Source organism: Pholis gunnellus (genome assembly GCF_910591455.1).
Source record: "Pholis gunnellus genome assembly, chromosome: 19".
NCBI classification, from domain to species: domain Eukaryota; kingdom Metazoa; phylum Chordata; class Actinopteri; order Perciformes; family Pholidae; genus Pholis; species Pholis gunnellus.
The window spans coordinates 3,630,348-3,648,895 of NC_136546.1; the positions used below are offsets into that span (position 1 = coordinate 3,630,348).

At 41.1% G+C, this 18,548-nt stretch overlaps 1 protein-coding gene across 1 annotated transcript in view; it reads right to left on the reverse strand.

Annotated features, from left to right (window-relative positions):
- The window catches only part of ptchd4 (patched domain containing 4), a gene marked incomplete at both ends in the record, with an annotated part of 40,223 nt that extends 29,186 nt beyond the window's left edge, over positions 1–11,037 (reverse strand). The window contains one exon of the mRNA XM_079179901.1: positions 10,438–11,037. Within this exon, the coding sequence (XP_079036027.1) occupies positions 10,438–11,037 (600 nt within the window). The remainder of the gene's footprint in view (positions 1–10,437) is intronic.
- Between the last annotated feature and the right edge of the window lie 7,511 nt (positions 11,038–18,548).

Consider the following 18,548-nt stretch of genomic DNA (forward strand, 5'->3'; position numbering starts at 1 on the left):
AATCCCTGTAAGAAGTTGAGTGATATCTGAAAAGAAAGGAAGTGACAACTCTCCTCTGGTGACGGGCGGGAGAGGTGGAGAGAGACACTTCCAGGTTTCATGAACACATTTAAACAGAGAAACCATTCTATAGAGTGGTGCAGGAAGGAGTCCTTAAAACCAGGAGATGAGTTTGCATTTATTTTTCAATGGGCTTTTGGTTAGATGCCTCGGGAACACAACCTGATGTTTTGGTTCTTTGACTTAAAGTAAGTCAGTAAATACCTGTAATCTCATGATTTTGCTTTTACGAATTGAGACTACATCGTGGTGAGCAGTCCTGAGCTTTTACAGCCCTGCTGTGTATACTCACTTACTCATGAGACGGTATTTTAGTTAGTTTACAGCCTAACGTTAGCTTTTTACATCTGCCGATTGCAGTCACACTTCAAGAATCATGAAAGGGCTTTTTGTGAAGATTATCTTGCTGAAGAAAATGTGTAAGCATGATATACATTTATTTGTCACAGAGCATATTTTCTGCAAAGATCAAAAAGCCAATGGGAGAATCCCATTGGCTTTTTGTCAAGGGAACCAATGTGATGCTAACTCCTGTGTTTGGCCTGCAAAAATGCATCATCCCTGAGCTAACAAATGTAGTGTTAATATACTTTTACTGTTTTGTAAGGAAACAGAATATTACAGTTTTTTGAGTATGAACAACCTTTGGGGGAACTCCACTGCTTAAATGAAATTAGATTAAAGCTTAATCTTGAAGCCTAAAACTAGTTTATAAAAAGTAGTATATATATATGTGTCAAATGTAGAGTCTGATCACAGATCAGACGTCAGAACAGCGTGAAATGCACCTTCAACATGAAAAACATCTCAAGGTGCAACATTTCAATTATTGAGGACATCACCGAATCAAATCGTTGTTCGTTTCTGTTTTTCATTGAGAAAAGAATCATGAAGGCGTTCAACCCACAAAGTAACACATTATTTATTTTGGGTCACAAATGCACCATTTGGAGTAGTTTACTTTCTGGCTTCCTTTCATTCATTGTCATCTACAATGCAACCAATCTATCGATTTCAAAATAATAATAAATAAACTATTGTGGCATGGTTGGGCAACAATTCATTGAAATAAAATTATTTCAGTGGTATTGTGGCTTTTAGTTTTCATTTTACAAGATAACTGATATTATCCAAATTCATGAAACCAGGCAAATACGAATTAAGAAAATATATTGTATGCTGAAAATTCTAAATTAAGGGTTCTAGTGCAGTTTCAGGAGAATGATCTGAGGATTGTAATGACTGTTTTTTATTATCAAGTACCCAAACGCACCCAGCGGCGAGCCAATTATTGACACACACATATAGCTAACCCCATCAGCCCATTCCTGTGGCCTGTCTGTTCTCCCATCCTTCAATCACATCCCCCCTCCTGCAGCATTCAAACTGTCACGGACCTCCCTCTCTGCTTATCGGCTGTTATCCTGCTGCCTCGGCGCTGCCGCTCTCACCTCCAATTTTATGATTTATTAAAGTGAATGGGGGGGGGGGGGTTAAATAGACGTTGACCTTAGCTTGACATTGCCACGCATCATACAAACCCAAACTACCAATAACTTAATTCAATCCGGCACTCAATTTCCCTGTCCTCTCATGAATGCAACAAGAAGCTTTATCTTGTCAAACACAATATTATTAGTGTTAGAATGTGTGTGCACTCCAGATAAAGCAGACCTCTGCCTTCTTAAATCTAGTTTGACTATCAGAGCTTTACCTACGGAAGCCCAGAGCAGTCAAATTACTCTTTGCTAAGGTCTCGTATTACCACAATATGACAACTTGTTGTAAACTTTTGACAATAGAATAGAAAAACTCTCTACCCACGAAGACTAGCAAATCCATGGCCTTGCTGTCGATGCGCTATTTCATTTGCGATCACTTTCGATGTGTCAAAATAATAACATAATACAATTTGTATTGCAGGATAACGGATGAAAGGAAAATAAAATTGTCATTACTTTCCAAAACAATTGATTCAATTGCTTTCTGATCTAGCAGCCCTATGGGCTCGATGACATAAGTTTGCCAGTGCCTCGCAAAACTATTACGAATCACTATTACACAAAGTATTTGTAGTGTTTTCTGATCAGCCACCTTTAAGATTGTGGTCCGGGCAAAAAAATTGCTTGATTAAGGTTACAAAATGTATGGTAATAGCATTGAAGTATCAACATGCTAATAGTGGACTGGACCTCCTCCCTAAGAGGTTTTGCATTGCTACAATACTATAACGTCACTGTCACCTTTGTTTCTCAGACAGACGTCATTACCCAACCGACAACTATTAGCACACCAGAAATACATTGGTATCGGCATATATGTAGGCTGATAGGTAACAAGAAATTGTAGTGCAGGGTTATATGGTTAATCAATTCGTTGATTGACAGAAAATTAAGCTGCAACAAAACCGATTATCAATTGTGACTAAAGCAAACATGCTGATGCTAAGAAAGTATAATGTTACTATGTTCCTCTCAGCTCAGCTTGCTTGCATGCTAACATTAGCTAATTAGCACTAAACACAAAGTACAGCTGAGGCTGATTGAGCGTAACTAGTTTGTGCAGGAAAAGTCAGGGGAATACCACAGTGAATAAAACTCATTCTGAGGACATACATTGCGTGAACTATTCATAAGACATTTTAATAAAAACCAAAACATATCAATCTGCTGGTGGCGCTAGGGGAAATGTCAAGGGATCACCAAAGTCACTTGGATGTCTTTCATGGCAAACCATCATATAGATATTTCATTTTGAAACAAAGTGGTTCTCTGACTGACCTCCGAACCAACCGTTCGGCTTACATTGCCATCCCTAGAGCCATACCACTAGCATGGCTGAAAAGTAAACCTAAAGGTTAACTTAATACCCCTTCTAGGACTGTAATCTGAACTTCCAAGTGCAAAACTGTGGCAAAGCCTTGGTATCTTTCAGGACTTTCACCTACTTTAGGAGCAACGGAATTTAGAAGGCTGCAGGCCCGCGGTACCACAGTTTGACAAGCATGTCGGAGAACTACGTTGGCCTTAAAGTAACGCGTATGAACTAGAAAAGGTTCTCTCTAGAATCAGTGTTTGGTTTGTCCTTTCTGGGTAACTGTAGAAACATGATGGTGCAATATGGCGGACTCCGTGAAGAGGACCTGCTCCCTACGTAGATATGAAGGGCTCACTCTAAGCTAATAAAAACATAACGATTCTTACTTTCAGGCGATTAGTCGATGAAAATATCGTAATTAATATGACTTTCCATTTCTGCAAATTGATCCCCCAAAATGCTACACACTGGAAATTTAAGGATCCTTATTAAAACAATTTTTTTTGTTTCAAAGTTATATCTTTTTTTGGTAATATCAGTATCAGCCTCAAAAGTCTAATATCTGTCGGTCTTAATTACCCACTTGACAGGTGAACTTTCAGGAACACATAAACATGGGTAATTCTAACCGTTAACTGCTGTAGACCTGTGGAACCCAACATCATGAGATAGTTAAGTTGAGATCTTGTATGTAACATAATATTCAACCATGGCTGTTTTGGGCTTTCAAACTGTAACACATGATCATTTTTAACATATGGGCAACTGGAAACCAGAATCCATTTGTATGACCTGAGACAAACTGACTGTCAGTATAGGAAAACTCAAACTGATAGCCCAATTGGCTATCATCAGATGATCAGATACCAGCGTTGCCATACGTCCAATCTGTTGCTGCAACAGATTTGGCTCTTCAACTAGCAATCAACAAGCTCTATTTGACCATCAGATAATAGGCTGCTAGTGGTATGGATGCAGGATGAAACCACAGTGCAATGTCAAGCTAAGATCCTACAATTCAGTAGCCATTAAACAGAGGTTTTGATCTTTGGTTGAGCACATCATAAACTACAGATAGAGTCCTCCATTGCTTCATTTACTGATAGTGTTAACGTCCATGGCGAAGAACCTTGGGGTAACCTTTGCCACTCATCCACTGAGCAGCAATATCAATATCAATTAAGGAACATCTGTAAGATAAGACACATGCTCAATTTTAATGACACAGGAAAAAAAGCATACATGCTTTTATATCATCACGTACTGTAAATCTGTCTTTACCTGTTTAAACTCCCACTCAGTCTCACAATTGCAATTTATCCAGAACTCTGCAGCCAGATTATGAACTAAATCTATGAGGTCTTGTCATATCACTTTGCTTTTAGCACCCCTGCACTGATTGCCCATTACCTTTAGAATTAATTTCACGATTCTATCAATTACCTAAGAGGCCATCCGTGATCTGGTACCATATAATATCAGAGACCTTTTGACCCCTTAGAGCCCAGCCAGGCCCCTAAGATCCGCTGACCAAAGCCTTTTAGTCGTTCCACCGACCAGACTGAAAGCCAAGGTTGATTGTGCATTTTCAGTTGTGGCCGCTCGGCTTTGTACCAGCCTCCACTGCAGCTTTTAAGTGCCTCCTTAAAACTCACTTTTACAAGACGATCTACACTTAAAAAAGTTTTACTTTTCCATTATTGCACCAATTCATATCTCCTCTTTGTGTAGAGTTTTATTTATATGAATTCAGGAGTTTGTTCCTTTATTGGAATTCTGTCTGTCTGTCTATTATGCGATCACTTCTGATACTTGCATCATATTTGTTTAAATATACATGGTTATTTCCCTTTTCCACATCTCATTATATGAAGTTATTTAAAAAATTGTATTTTGCACTTGCACCTCCATCTGTTTATGTATGGGTTCAGTGCTCCTTGATGTGATGTCATTTTTGTTTGTAACACTGAATTTGTTAAATATAATAAAACGTTTTTATTCTGTAAATCTTTTCATCTGGAAAGCACTTTGTGCTTAAGTATATACAATGATGTATAAATAATACGCTTATTGTCATTAAGTGCTGGCAGGTATTTTTTCACATTTGAATGCTGCGTAATTGTACTTTGATAGATATTTATTTCTTTATTAGATATAGTTCTCCTAATTTATTCATGATGCCCCATTTGTTGAGTCTTTTTTTTTAATCATACTGTTTAATGTCATTTTATTTTTGTAACACCTGACAGTTTAAAAAGATTACACGGCTGAAAATGCAGCAGAGGGGGCAAAACAAAGAACACATATTTGAGGCATTTTCTCCTGGGAACAGTGCTAAAGTTCAGCTCAGCAAAAAAGTAGGATTTTGTCTGTATAACAAGCAACAGAAATAAACCCCAAGTTTATGACATCAAAGCAGAGTATGAGGCATGAGAAGTCCGGAAAATGAATTAGCCCAGACAGCTCGTCAAACGGGCAGACGGTGAGAGAAGAAGAACTCAGGAACACGGGAGAGAGACTGAGAGGAGCCGGAGAGGAAGGAGGTCACACCAACCTTCAAGAACAGAAAAACTGGAACTTCTGTCAGGAAGGAGTTCATGATAAAGTGAGTGTGCCATGCATGATTACTGTAGATTGATTTTGGATAATCGATTATGATTTTTTCAAACAAAAAAGCCAAATGTCGTTGCCATGGATGGCCAAACGAGGTATGGCCAACCATGGCAGCGGTAGACCAGCAACTCCTGTGTTAAATCACAGTTTTTTCTCAAAGGAGTCTGGGTTTAGCTTTTTAATTGTGGATTTTTATATATTTTTTTTGTATTATTTAATGACCTTTTATGGACCAAGTGATTAATCAATTAGACAAAAAAAAAAACGTCAGCAGATAAATTGTGATTCATCAAATGTATAAATCTCTTCCAAATGTCTTGTTTACTTACTTTAGATACTATAATGGGAGTTGGAAATGGCAGTAAAACATTTTCTTTTAGCACAAATTCACTCCTCTCGATTTATTGATAAGGCCTGTTTAGAATTGGTTCGCGGTGGTTCGTCATTTTGAATAAGTCGGTTCTCAAAGAAAAAGTTTAGGAAAACACTGTTGTGTGACTTTTGTGTTTTAAAACAAACTAACTAATCATGGCAGCGGTAGACCAGCAACTCCTAGGTTAAATTGCTGGGTTTTTCATATTATTATATATTCATTTGTTTTAGCTTTTCCATTCTTTCTGCTTTTCTGTTTTAAATCGTTGTGAACAAAATATAATTGGGTTTTGGTATGTCTTTAACTTTTTACTATTTTATGACTTATTATGGACCAAACAATTAGTCAATTAGTCCAAAAGAAAACGATAATTGATAATAGATATACTTGTTAGTTGCAGCCTTCATCATTATTTCCATTAGTCGATAAGCTGAATCAAATCATGTGAGCATAAAGAAACTTCGTCTTTCCCCAAAGCCCAAAGGTGATGTCTTCAAATATGTCCAGTACATCTTGAAACTTCTGCCATTCAACTGAAAGGAAGATTGCTTGCGTGGGTCAAAACGTCGCTGCAGTGCAATCTGAATCTGATAAACGGAAACTCTCCAACAACAATGTCCTGTTACGCCGGATTAACCATAGACCTCACTATTAACCCTCATCATTTGAACCTGAAAGACTCAGCAACAGGAACAAAAGTCCGTTCTCCGTCCTCCATTGGGGCAGCAGCAGTGGCCTGATACCACTAAGGGTATTGTATTCGTATCCTGAGGTGAACTAATCCTTTAACAATCTCACCGCCAGGTGACAACGTGAGAAATACAGACGCAAAAGAATAAAAATAAACTTTAAATAGAGATATTGCAGCATGCATGTCTATTTAATAGTGAATATAAGCTATCTGACTCTGCTGAGTGGCTGAGTTTGTTCTCCAACAGAGCCAAGACTGTGAAGTGTCTCATTGTAATCGTGCGGTTCTCCAGCACAAAAATATACTGTCTATTTTCTTTTTGTCATAAATAAATGTGTGTGTGTGTGTGTGTGTGTGTGTGTGTGTGTGCTGACTCGCCGGGACGCTTCATTGAACTGAGCCCGGGTCGTTATTGTTATTAATTACACCTGTGCCTCTCCTGCTGCGGCCTGTCGAAATGTTCGCTGTGAAAAAGGTTCAGTTATCATCAACGCCTTTTTTGGACTGCGGCATCTCCAAAATGCCGACTTTTAAATAAATCCGCCCTGTATTTCAGATCAGTGACACATTTTCCAGATCATTTGCATGGTGTGTTTTTCTTGACGGGGATAGTTCGGAGTGGGGTTGCATGAGGTGCTCATCCACATAGTGCTGCTGTAGACGGATCGATATCCGTTTAAGTAAATCCGAAGTAACCCTTCAGAGCAGTCAATCCCAAAGACTGGTTGGGACCCACGAGTGGGACGCAGGAAAAAATGTTTGGGGTCCGCAAATGAATTTGCAGAATTTCTTCCACAGTCTTTTATTGAACAATTATATCTGCAGAACACTTGTGGGCCACATGAGGGAGCCTGAATGTCCGTATTATTGTGATAATTGTAGTCTACTTATAACATGGCTTCTAATATGAAAGGCTAGCGTACATCTGCTTGTTTAACTGATGAGACGAAATGAAAAGAATGAGATAGCCTGTTACTAATCTAAGCCAACTAAATGCATTTACTTGGTCTCATTTGTGAAGAAACATGCATAAAAAGAAAGTGTGATTTCTCAAATGTACATCTCTTCCAAACGGCTGGTTTACCTAGTTGGCAGTAAAAATGCTCAGGAACGTTCTTTTACGCACAAATTCTCTCCTCTCACGATTGTTACATGAGGACCGTTTACGAATTGGTTCGCAGTGGTTTGTCATTTTGAAGAAGTGGCTCCTCGTAGAAAAAGTTTGGGAAATCATTTGTTGTGTGACTTTGGTGTTTTAAAACAAACTAACCAACAATGGCAGCGGTAGAGCAGCAACTCCTGTGTTCAATTATTCTTTTCAAAAGGAGTCTGGTGTCTTTGAAGAAAGCATCGCCCACAGCTTCAGTTCCCTGATGGAAATGGATGTCTGACAACAAGACAAAGGGCGGAAAATATTCTAAATATGGCGTACACTAAGAAAAAAGAATATCAGATTGCTGCTGACCCCGTCCACAGCAGTGCATTGCTTTGCTCCCGTGCTGGTACTCCTGTCTTTTTCTCTAAACTCCATCCACTGTAGGTAATCATACTACCACATCATACTACCACACTTGGACTCTGGAGGTGTCCCTTTAAGAGGTTGGATTTTGTCAACCCAGACATTGATCAACATTTATTGCTTCATTCTAAATCCCCAAAATATGAAGATGCATGCTTTTTTTCAGTGAACGGCAATGTTATGTAGAGGCAATGCTGTGCCTTTTTAAATGGAATACACAGTCTTACTGGGATGAAAATGCAAAAGTCACAACCCATATTGGACTCCCACGTGTCATCCAAAACAGGAATACACAGCGTGTCCCTTCACCGGAAGATCAGGAGGCTCAGACGGAGGTGCTGCTGTGGCAGCTCTCAATGGAAGCTTCAACCCGCCGTGCTGATGACCAGGGCTGTGATACATTAAATATGTGTGTGTAACGTGTACAGAAGTGCGTACACCACATCCTAGTCACATATATATATATATATATATATATATATATATATATATAGTGCTGAATGAGTGTGTTATAGTGTGTGCTTGTGTCCATTGGGCCTCACGCTGCAACGTTCTCTTAAATTTCTGTTGCAACCAAAACAAATGTAGAAAAGGGGATGAAGAACTACAGCATAAGTGAAATTGAGGTGCTGTTGGATAAAATTTCAACAAATTAAATGTGACTTTCCAGAGCGGTCAGTGGTGGCTTTACAGGGAAAATCCAAAAGCGTCTAAGAGCAAGCAGGTAAGCCATTCAGAAGCTGAACGCAAGGGTTTGGATCAATGGACTAACAGCACTTCTTTAACAATCCACAAACATCCAACTGAAAATGATCGAAATTTGTTTATGGGATATTCATGCATTCTCTTTAATTAAAATCCCCCAAATTGAACACGTATGTTTCCTTGCGTTGGACGAAGAATGTGTGGCCTGTAAAAACAAGATGTTTTCTGGGTAAGAGTGCCCCTGACCACCAAAATCAAATACCTTCCACAGTTAACGCTTGAAATGATGAAAGTACTCGCGAATGACAACGTAGTACGACATGTAAACCGTACTTTGGTGTTTCACTTTTGCCTCTTTACTTAAGATTTACTTATGATACTCAATTGTACTCAAGAGTATTCCAAATGAGCTAAATACTGGCAGTGAGGAAGTGTTTGGGTAGATAAGAATGATAATAAATATGAAACAAAATGTATATCATACCCTCTAGAGTCTAAACCCTAAAAGACAATCTGGTTTGAGTTGAAATCAAACGCTATAACAAACCCTATTACTTCGAAAAGCGCAAAAAAATGCATGAGGCCCAATGTCTATCAAATCTGTACAGTACTGTGAACGCAGCACAATAGAGATTTAAAACTAGCAACAAACCCTGAACCTAGCACTGCACATGTCTTGGGGTGTAACACGGATGTACATCTGTTCATTCTTTGTACAACACATACACAAAAAAAAGCCAAGGCAAACGGTATATATACTCTTGCATATGTGCAACAGATTTTTAGTGTAACAGCCTCACACACGCGCGCCCGATCAGACAAATAGCAACGGGGCTCCATCTGCAGAGCACAACCGCACTTATGCGATGCATCTGTGGGCCTGTGCACTGAACGTGCAGCCACAAGCATCATCTCGTTGCTTTGCTGCTGCTGCTGCTGCTGCTGCTGCTGCTGCTGCTGCTAAAAGCATCGACTCAGCTGCATGTGCGCGGTCAGATCTCACTGGGAGACCGAGAGGAAAGAATTCCAGGCAGGAGAGGATGCCATGGCAGTCTATTAGCTATTGCGTGGAGCCAAGTCATGCTGCATGCAGGCATGTGCTGCCCCAGAGAAGGCAGGAGGGGAGACACTGCATCAAAAAAAAAAAAAAGGCAGGATATCCCTGTGTGTGTGTGTGTGTGTGTGTGTGTGTGTGTGTGTGTGTGTGTGTGTGTGTGTGTGTGTGTGTGTGTGTGTGTGTGTGTATTAGTGTGTGAGAACAGAGAGCAGTGAGGGGCTACATGCAGCCAATCAATTCACCTGCACCAACAAGGGAGGAGGGTGAACTGTAAAAAACAAGCCGGCTGTGTTATACAGAAAGAGGGTTCCCTCCTCCTGCTGACATATGTGCCCCCCCCCCCCCCCCCCCCCAACCCCACACACACACACACACACACACACAACACAGCCCGGCTTCCTTCATTCACAAATTATGGCGAGCTCCGAGCTCCTGCTATTCACATGCTGACTGCTGCTGCACCGTCACCACAGCTCTGATGGAGGGATTCTTTTTTATTTGTGGAGGGGGGGGGGGGGGGGGGGGGGCTAGTATGCACAGGCCCGGCCTGACATGCATGTGTGTCTGTTTGTGCGGGCGCGCAAAATAAAATAAAAACTCACCCTTAGCGTCGTGTTCGGGTAGCTCACGGGCACCTTATGGAAGGTGCTGTTGGAGAGCACCGCCTGCCCGATGTCCTCGAAGATGGTGACGATGTCGTCCAAGAGGCAGCGCTTGTCCCGGTGCCTCAGCACGCAGAGGTGCGCGAACGTGTAATTGAACCCTTTGTAATTGACGCGCAGGTCCAGCACCTGCTTGTGGACCCGCAGGACCTGGTCGGCGAGCTCCAGGATGTTCCCCCCGGACCTGGCGAGCAAGATGAGCCTGCCGTATCTGCCCGGCGTGTGCAGATCCGAGTACAGCTTGTGCTTCGACTGGTCGATGGGGAACAGGCTGTTGGCGAGACTGCGCTCGATCTTGGCGAGGCTGTGGGTCGGCGCGACCAGCACCTCCAGGTCCGTCTCCGGCGTGAATCGGCTAAGCACGGTGGAGCCGAAGATGATGGTGAGGACCGCGGGGACGGTGAGGAAGAACACGGGATGCCTGCTAACGAATAAACCCAGCCAGTAGAACGAAGCCTTGAGCCCTCTGTGGATCACTTGCCGCAGCATCCTCCACAAAATCCCGCTCGCAGATGCCCCGTCTCCTCCGATGAAGCACATGTGACATCAGACTCCGTGCCCCCCCCCCCCACCCCCCCACCCCGGCTTAGTCCAATTCGTTAAGAGATTTACACCAGGCTACACTGCCGCTTACGCACGCGCGCGCGCGCACACTCACTCGCACACACACATATCGCAACACCTGGAAAAAGAAAAAGAAACAGCACTGCAGCAATTCGCGGCAAGACGGACGGACGCACACACACGCGCACACACACACACGCGCACGCATGCATGCATACACACATACACACACACACACACACACACACACACAGACAGGCAGACAGTCAGAGAGCCATCGCACATCAGCCGATCGAGATCGAGTCCGCGTTGTCTGATTCTCAAGCCATTCCGCCGCCTCCCGCGTGTGATGTAGTGGGGATGGGGGGTGGAGGGGGGAGGGGGGGGGAGAGACGCGCCGCGAATCCTCTCCTGCGCCGCACCGGCTGCAGTGGCAGCGACGAGCCGCGGCGGCGTGAAGTGCATTCGTGTGCCTCCCGTCTGCCTCTACAGCCCCTCTCACACACACCGGCGGTGGCGCCTGATTTATGTACTTAACTGTAACCATGTGGCAGCGTTGAAGCGGCGGGGGGGGGGGGGGGGGGCTGGAGGAGGATGGGGGGGGCTGATGTTTCCTGGTTATTTTAAGAACAGTGGAGGCAACAGGCAACATGATAGTTGTTCAAATGTGCCCGCCGCTGGTGGCCGAGTGACCATAAGCGCGCACGAGTCAGTGGGTTCGTGAATGGGGGGGGGGCACCTTGTGCTGTGCTTAGTGCTGAGTGGTTTATGCAGGCCAGGCAAGGTCATGTGACAGGGCCAGCATTTTTTTTTTTACCATCACAACTAAATGCCTAACTCCAACCATTTATTTTAATTCTAATTCTAATTTTATTCTAATCCTTTGAAGAAGTGAGGACCGGCAAAAAATGTCCTCACTTTACAAACAATGTCCTCACTCTGAAGAAAAATCAAGTTAGTCCTTACAAAGACTGCTGAACGAGTACATTCGAACACACACACGGACATCAAACCCTGTACTTCTATTTTCCTGAGGAAACTCATATGGACAAGATGCATTCCATAGCCCCTTCACCCAACCTCACTTCTAAATGCCCGACCCCCAACTCTCACCCTAACCCTAAATTGAACCTAAAAGCCAAGTCTAAAACCCTCAAACAGGCCTTATAGAAGAAGTGTGGACCAACACGTCCTCACTGCCCAAAAAAATGTACTCACTCGGAAGGTCTAAAACTCCAACTGGTACTCACAAAGATAGCTGAAAAGTACACATACTGTACATACCTCTTAAACCCTGGGCGGTTATTACCACCTCTGTTAATACTGGGACCTACGGGAGTCTAGAACCCCCTACAGTCGATGCAAGACCATCATATGTAATATCAATGTTTGTATTCACATACATGCATTTTTTTTACGAAGTTAGTAGAGATGATGAAATTATTTCAACATTGTTATTTGTTTTATAAGAACTCAAATTCTGTCAGACTATCTTGGTCAGTCAAGTAAGTTTTAAATGCATGCCGGGATTGTAGTGATGCTCCATCGACTGTGCTTTTGTCACTAAATTAAGGGAACACGTGTATGTGGCAGCCTACAGCCTAGTCTTGACTAAATTCCCTGTCTTACAGTATTCATTGCCAGTGTAAAAATGGTCTAATGTCCCTTTAGCCACCTTTCAGATGTGCAAGGTCTTACAGCAGAGATTAATATTAGTAATTAGTATTGTTCATTTACTCCAAATGAGACCATCATTTACTAAATGAACATCATGCTGTATTGGAGAAGACTTGAAACTAGCAATTGAGACCATAAACTAATGTTTACAATGTTTACTGAGGTAATAAATCATGTGAGGAGTAAAGTAATTTCCCCATAGAATTCTATGCAACTTGACTTCCTTTTACAACCAGAGGAGTTGCCGTTCTTTGGCTATTAGAAAGAATGCAGGTTTAAGGCACATCTGAATTGAATTCACTTTTCAGACTGTGTTGCCCCAGGTCTGCTGAATGTCAGTTAGTTTGTGATGAAACACAAATCTGTTGACAAATATTCACCATGTAGGCATAATATCGACTGAAATATTAAAAGGTAATAAAGGGGCAATCTAGCAACTTTGAAAAAATATATTATATGGGTTTAGCTCCAAAAATAATGGATCCTGCATTTCCCACAATGCAGTTACACCTTCCCACCCAGGTACATTTCCACGTCCTCCTTATTTTTCCTCCACAACCATAGAATTCTTTCTATTTTGACATGTTAAAATTGGTCGAATGCACATTCAAAACAACATTTTTTATTAGATTAGGTAAACATGTAGGAGCCCCATGGGACCCTGGAGCCATCGCCCACTTTCTTGGTAATCCAGCCTGGGCTAACATGTTTTTCCAAAACCTTTTTCTTAAAAACGACATACTAAATAATAATTTGTGCTGATAACATTAGACTCGACAGTATCTGGCCCACTCACGTAGCTGCGTGCTTGTTGACGAGTTTCACAGACAAGGATTAAACCTCGTCCTCGTCTAATGTCTTTGAGTGAACATCTCGTCAATGAAAAATCAATGACAGCTCAGGATTAGCATTACCTCACACTTGTTACACTGTAAATACTGCCTCTATACACTTGGGTTTACAGTGGTTATCATCACCGAAGCCCTTTCCCAGTCTGTACACAAAAAGAAGCCACTGAAGAATCCCCCAGACCTAAAATCTCATTGCGTAAGTGTTGGATACTGACGTCATTGCTGTTGACCAAGACCTTTATTCTGCTTTAGTAGAGCCGGATTTTTCCAAGCAGCACCTCCTCATATTCTCAGCAGCAGCAGCAGAGAAGCAGCATAAAAAGTAGGGCATGTACAGTCGCTACCTCTGCTCCTGAATAATTTCTTGTCGTGAGTAAAACCTCATTCACCACTCTGCCAAACAGGCCTCCTGAGCGTAAGACAGCGTCGTTTGGTCTTATTGGTTTCCTTTGATGCTAAAAGCTGTTCGGAGGCATTTGTCATTTTAAATGTCACACCCCCCCCCACACTGCGGATTTCTCGGCCGTGCACTTTCGTTAAATACATTATATTTTGAAATTTCAGTTTTCCAAAAAGTCATTCTTCATAACGGCCTCCACTGCTGAGTAAACAACATTCCGTTGCGACACACTATCAGCTGGGCTGGAGTAGCCTTTACAAAAAGCCTGGTATCCAAGATGGTTGGCACAGACATCCAGTGCCATGGGGACTGCTTCTAAAACCGCTGTTATGGCTAATGTTAATGTATTACCCCCAAAGAGAAGGTATATTCTAATTCAGCAGTTAATTTTCATGTCGTTGTAAATATGCTATGTTATGATATAGCTGTCATACAGTATGCATCTGCTAATGCATTACTTAAGCATGAGAACCACATCTGTACGCACACTTTGCAGTAACACAAATGCTTTATGGATTACTGCCCTAAGTGGCAGAGAAAATACTATGTACTCATTCTTTTCTCCTTCCCGAAGCAGTAATTCCTCCCCTCTGGAAGGGCTTAATTAAAGGTCGCACAGTGACCACATTCCATTTAGCCTCTGATTGGATGCCAAGTGCCTCCTTTAGAAAACCAAAGTCGCTGGTCAAAGGGAAGAGGTTCACCACTGGTAACCTGTTAGTATTGTGATAGTAGTCTGCAGTAAACCAGTGTGTACATAACTGCGTTTCTTTTTGCTGTATTTGATGGTGGATGTTGTCATTGTACAATTTTTTTTCATGACTCTGGTTCCAAGCCAAACCAAAGGAAAGTCAGGGCATCTAAATACAGTTTAGCTGAAACGGCAAAAGTCATATGCGTACAGGAACATGCATGTTTCTTTGTGTCGGATTGGGAAACCCATGAAAAACATATGCAGGTGAAAGCACACATGTAAAAGTCGCACAAATGCTAATGCTGTGTTCACACCAAACACTAAGCTGTATACCCAATTCAAAATAAACTGATTTTGCTGTGATTTAATCGCAATAAACACATCAAAATGATGCCGTAATAACAACATAATGATACTGGTTTGCAAAAACTCTGAATTCATGCTTTGTCAGGTCTGTCCGCAAGGCGACAACCAAACAGCTTTTAAAATGCTACTTTTCTGAATGGAGTTTGGATGGATCAGGGCTTGGCTTTGCTAACATTGTAGCTGCTCCATCAAGACTTACAAGTCTGCGTATTTGCATCTTTGCATTTAATTGCACAGTGCTAAAAGTGCACTTCCCATTTGGTGTGAACACACCATAAGTTAAGTTATTCACAAACTTCATTGTGTTGCAGCAAACTTTTTTGCCCCTTCACAGTTGGCAGAAATATGTATTGGGCCACTTGCATTCTTTAAAAGAAAACCATATACACACCACACACGGGACCACTCGTTACAATATTGTCCTACAAAACCACCAGTGGTAAAGACAAATAACACAATGTACTTTTAATTTGAAGGTCAAATAAAATATGTACATCAAAGATCTTTCTGCATTTGTAATATCATTACTTTCATAGCAACCAGGAATGATAATTGTAAGAGTTAAGTGGATTAGTATGTTGAATACAATTATTTCAAATATTTAGTATTTTAAAAAATCTTTAAAAAAGCAACTTTCTTTCTACAAGCATTTGATGTGTTTGGCTGTGTACATACTACACTGTGCTGTTCACTTTTCCACTAATTTAAGTATTGACACCAAATTAACATAAACATAAAGATTGTGCACATTGCTGTCTCTGATTTAGATTAAAATGAAATAGGACTAAAGGCTAAAACCTTTGCTGGAATTTGGGAGAAGTCAGCAGACACAGATGTTTTCAATAATCAGCCTACAAATGCTAAAACAGCTTTACGGATTGAGTTTTAGTTTATTGTTATCGTTTTCGGCAGCTGTTTCCCCTAAAGAACCTATTACAGCCCACTTTGCTCTGCCTGCCCCGCACCTAAAAAATGACAAACAAAAGTTAGCAACAAGCTAGTGAACATAATGGGATGTATTTTGCAGATATTTCCATCAGTAGTTGGTGAAGCGAAAAAACAGAGCTAAAAAGTGTCAATATTGGACTTTCATTCCATTCAAAAACACAACTCCGAGTTAACAGTAATATTGCTGCTGGGGTCGTGAATTAAGCAGCTGTTTGCTCACAAGTTTACTATATACATTTGTGTTAATGTATGTTTATACGCGTTGGCTTCATCCATTCAAATGGAGTATGCTTCCGTACGTGTGTGTGCCTTCCAGTCGGTTTGTGTGTATGTGAGTGCGGGTTCTGTGTCACTTCATGAAAGTGATTTTCTGCCCGAGTGGTTGTTTTCCCAAATGCTGGCGATGTCCTGTAATCCTGCAGGGCGCTCCAAGGGCTCCGGTGTAGCCGTCACTGCTAATCAAAGCCATTCATCAGCACCTCCGCAAAGACTCACACCAACACATTTACTGTTCACACGACAACCCTTACACCACGATGATCAAAATGCACAGAAAGACACTTGACAGATTCACATGAAATCACACCCCACTCGTGTCCTCTTTAGGCTGAAATAATCTTACTGGTTGCTGTGTTAAACCTCAATATTGCACTTTTATGACACAGCTTAGTTAACTTTGCTTGTTCTAGCTAGTAAGCTGAATAGCTGCAGGCTATGTATAATTTCATGGTCTTGGAAGCTTACTCTAGATAGCAACTGAGCAAGGGCAAGGCTAGAGAAGTGTTTGTAGTTTCCTATACTGACACTGATACTCCAGTGTAACAGGGTTACTCGGCACAAATAAGGACAGGATCCACAACCTTTGCAGAAAGCTCATTGGGAGTTGCTCTTCTGTTCATTAAACTTGCTAATCAGGTCGAATGAACATTATTTTGGCTTGAAGACACACAGGGGTCTTAAGGTTGTTGGCAATGTTTAATATTTAAGACATTAACTACTGCATATTCAGATTTATTTTTATAAAAGGTAGGTGTTTAAAGTTCTGCCTTGAGGAGAACCCCAGTTATTTTTAAGCTGGGGCTCATTTTCACAGCTTTTGTAGGCTAAAGACCTTTACACACCAGGGGCATAACGAATAAATGTATGTGAAATACTTATTATTAAATTATTATTATTGTTCAGGGTTTTTATAGTGAAAAGTAAGGACAGAAGGAGTGGATCTAGTATTCGTTGCCTTTGTCAGGGTTGAAAGGAGTAATAAAGTTTGCCATCTTGGTTCGGACTAGGGAGCCTCCGTGCTGCTGTTTCACAAATTTAAACACAACTTGACACACAACACACAACTTGATTGATTGAAGCCTTAATTAGCGATGCAAAAGCTCAGAAAAATGTCATTCAGACATAAAAAGTACATTGCCTTTTGCCACATAATATTCACATTCTGTGTCAAAGTATTAACAACAAAAACTGTTTGTTGAAAAAATGCATTAACATGCAAATTAATTGCATGAGCAAAACACAAAAATACATTATTTTCTTCACTGTTAAGCTTCAGTTGCTCATGAACTGTTCAAATACTAAACTTACATACAGGAATTTTCAGTGGAAAAAGTACATTTGACTTATTATTCAATACAATGTAGCTCTCACATCAATATATCTCATGTTGGCTGACTTATACAATACACCATATTGTAGATTCCCACGCTTGATCTGCGATATCTCCCCATTTCAGTAGTTCATAAAATACTGTACTTTATGAATATGGGTTTACATAGAGCAGTGGTGAACATACTCTGCAAACACCTGGTCATAAATATTTAAATGGACCCACTTTATATGGAGAAATGTGATTCAATTTGGGCCATAAATGTTTCCTTGTGTCCATTACATTTTCTATTGGTTCAAGAGGCAATAGTTTATCATTTGTATTGCCAGAAAAGAAAGTAGCTTCAGGCTGCACTGTTGTAACTACTTTTACTGTATAGCACAACACCCTTTATAATATTCAAAGGCACAATTAGTGGAACGTGTAAAGTCCTGAATCTCTAACTCATATTTGTTTGCAAGTAAATTAGTGTTGTCAGTAAACCAACCAAGACCAAACTGAGTAAATCTATTCTTGAAAGCTGAAGTTGTGTTCATTGATAAAGAGATGAAGGATCCATATTTACACATCCCTATATGTGTAACAAGTAAGACACAGATTGAAACTGAGAGATCTTTTTTGTTCTCAGCAAAAGCTCTTCATCCAGACTAAAACACAGTTAGATTGTAGGTAGTGGCAGTAGATGTATTGCTCATTTGTAGGACACTTGATATTTAAGAATCTCTTGAGAGAGTAACTCAATACACACATTTTTAAATGATATGTCTATAGTCTGCCACGTTATCATAGCATCAACCAACCCAGTGTTCATTGCAACAGCAGTCATTCACCCTTTTCTAGAGATAATCAAGCTGTTCTCAAGGTAGACGGAAAAAGACTAAAAGTGACACTGCTTTGTACGGCACGCCCATTTAAACCCATCCATGTCATTATTAGAGCAAC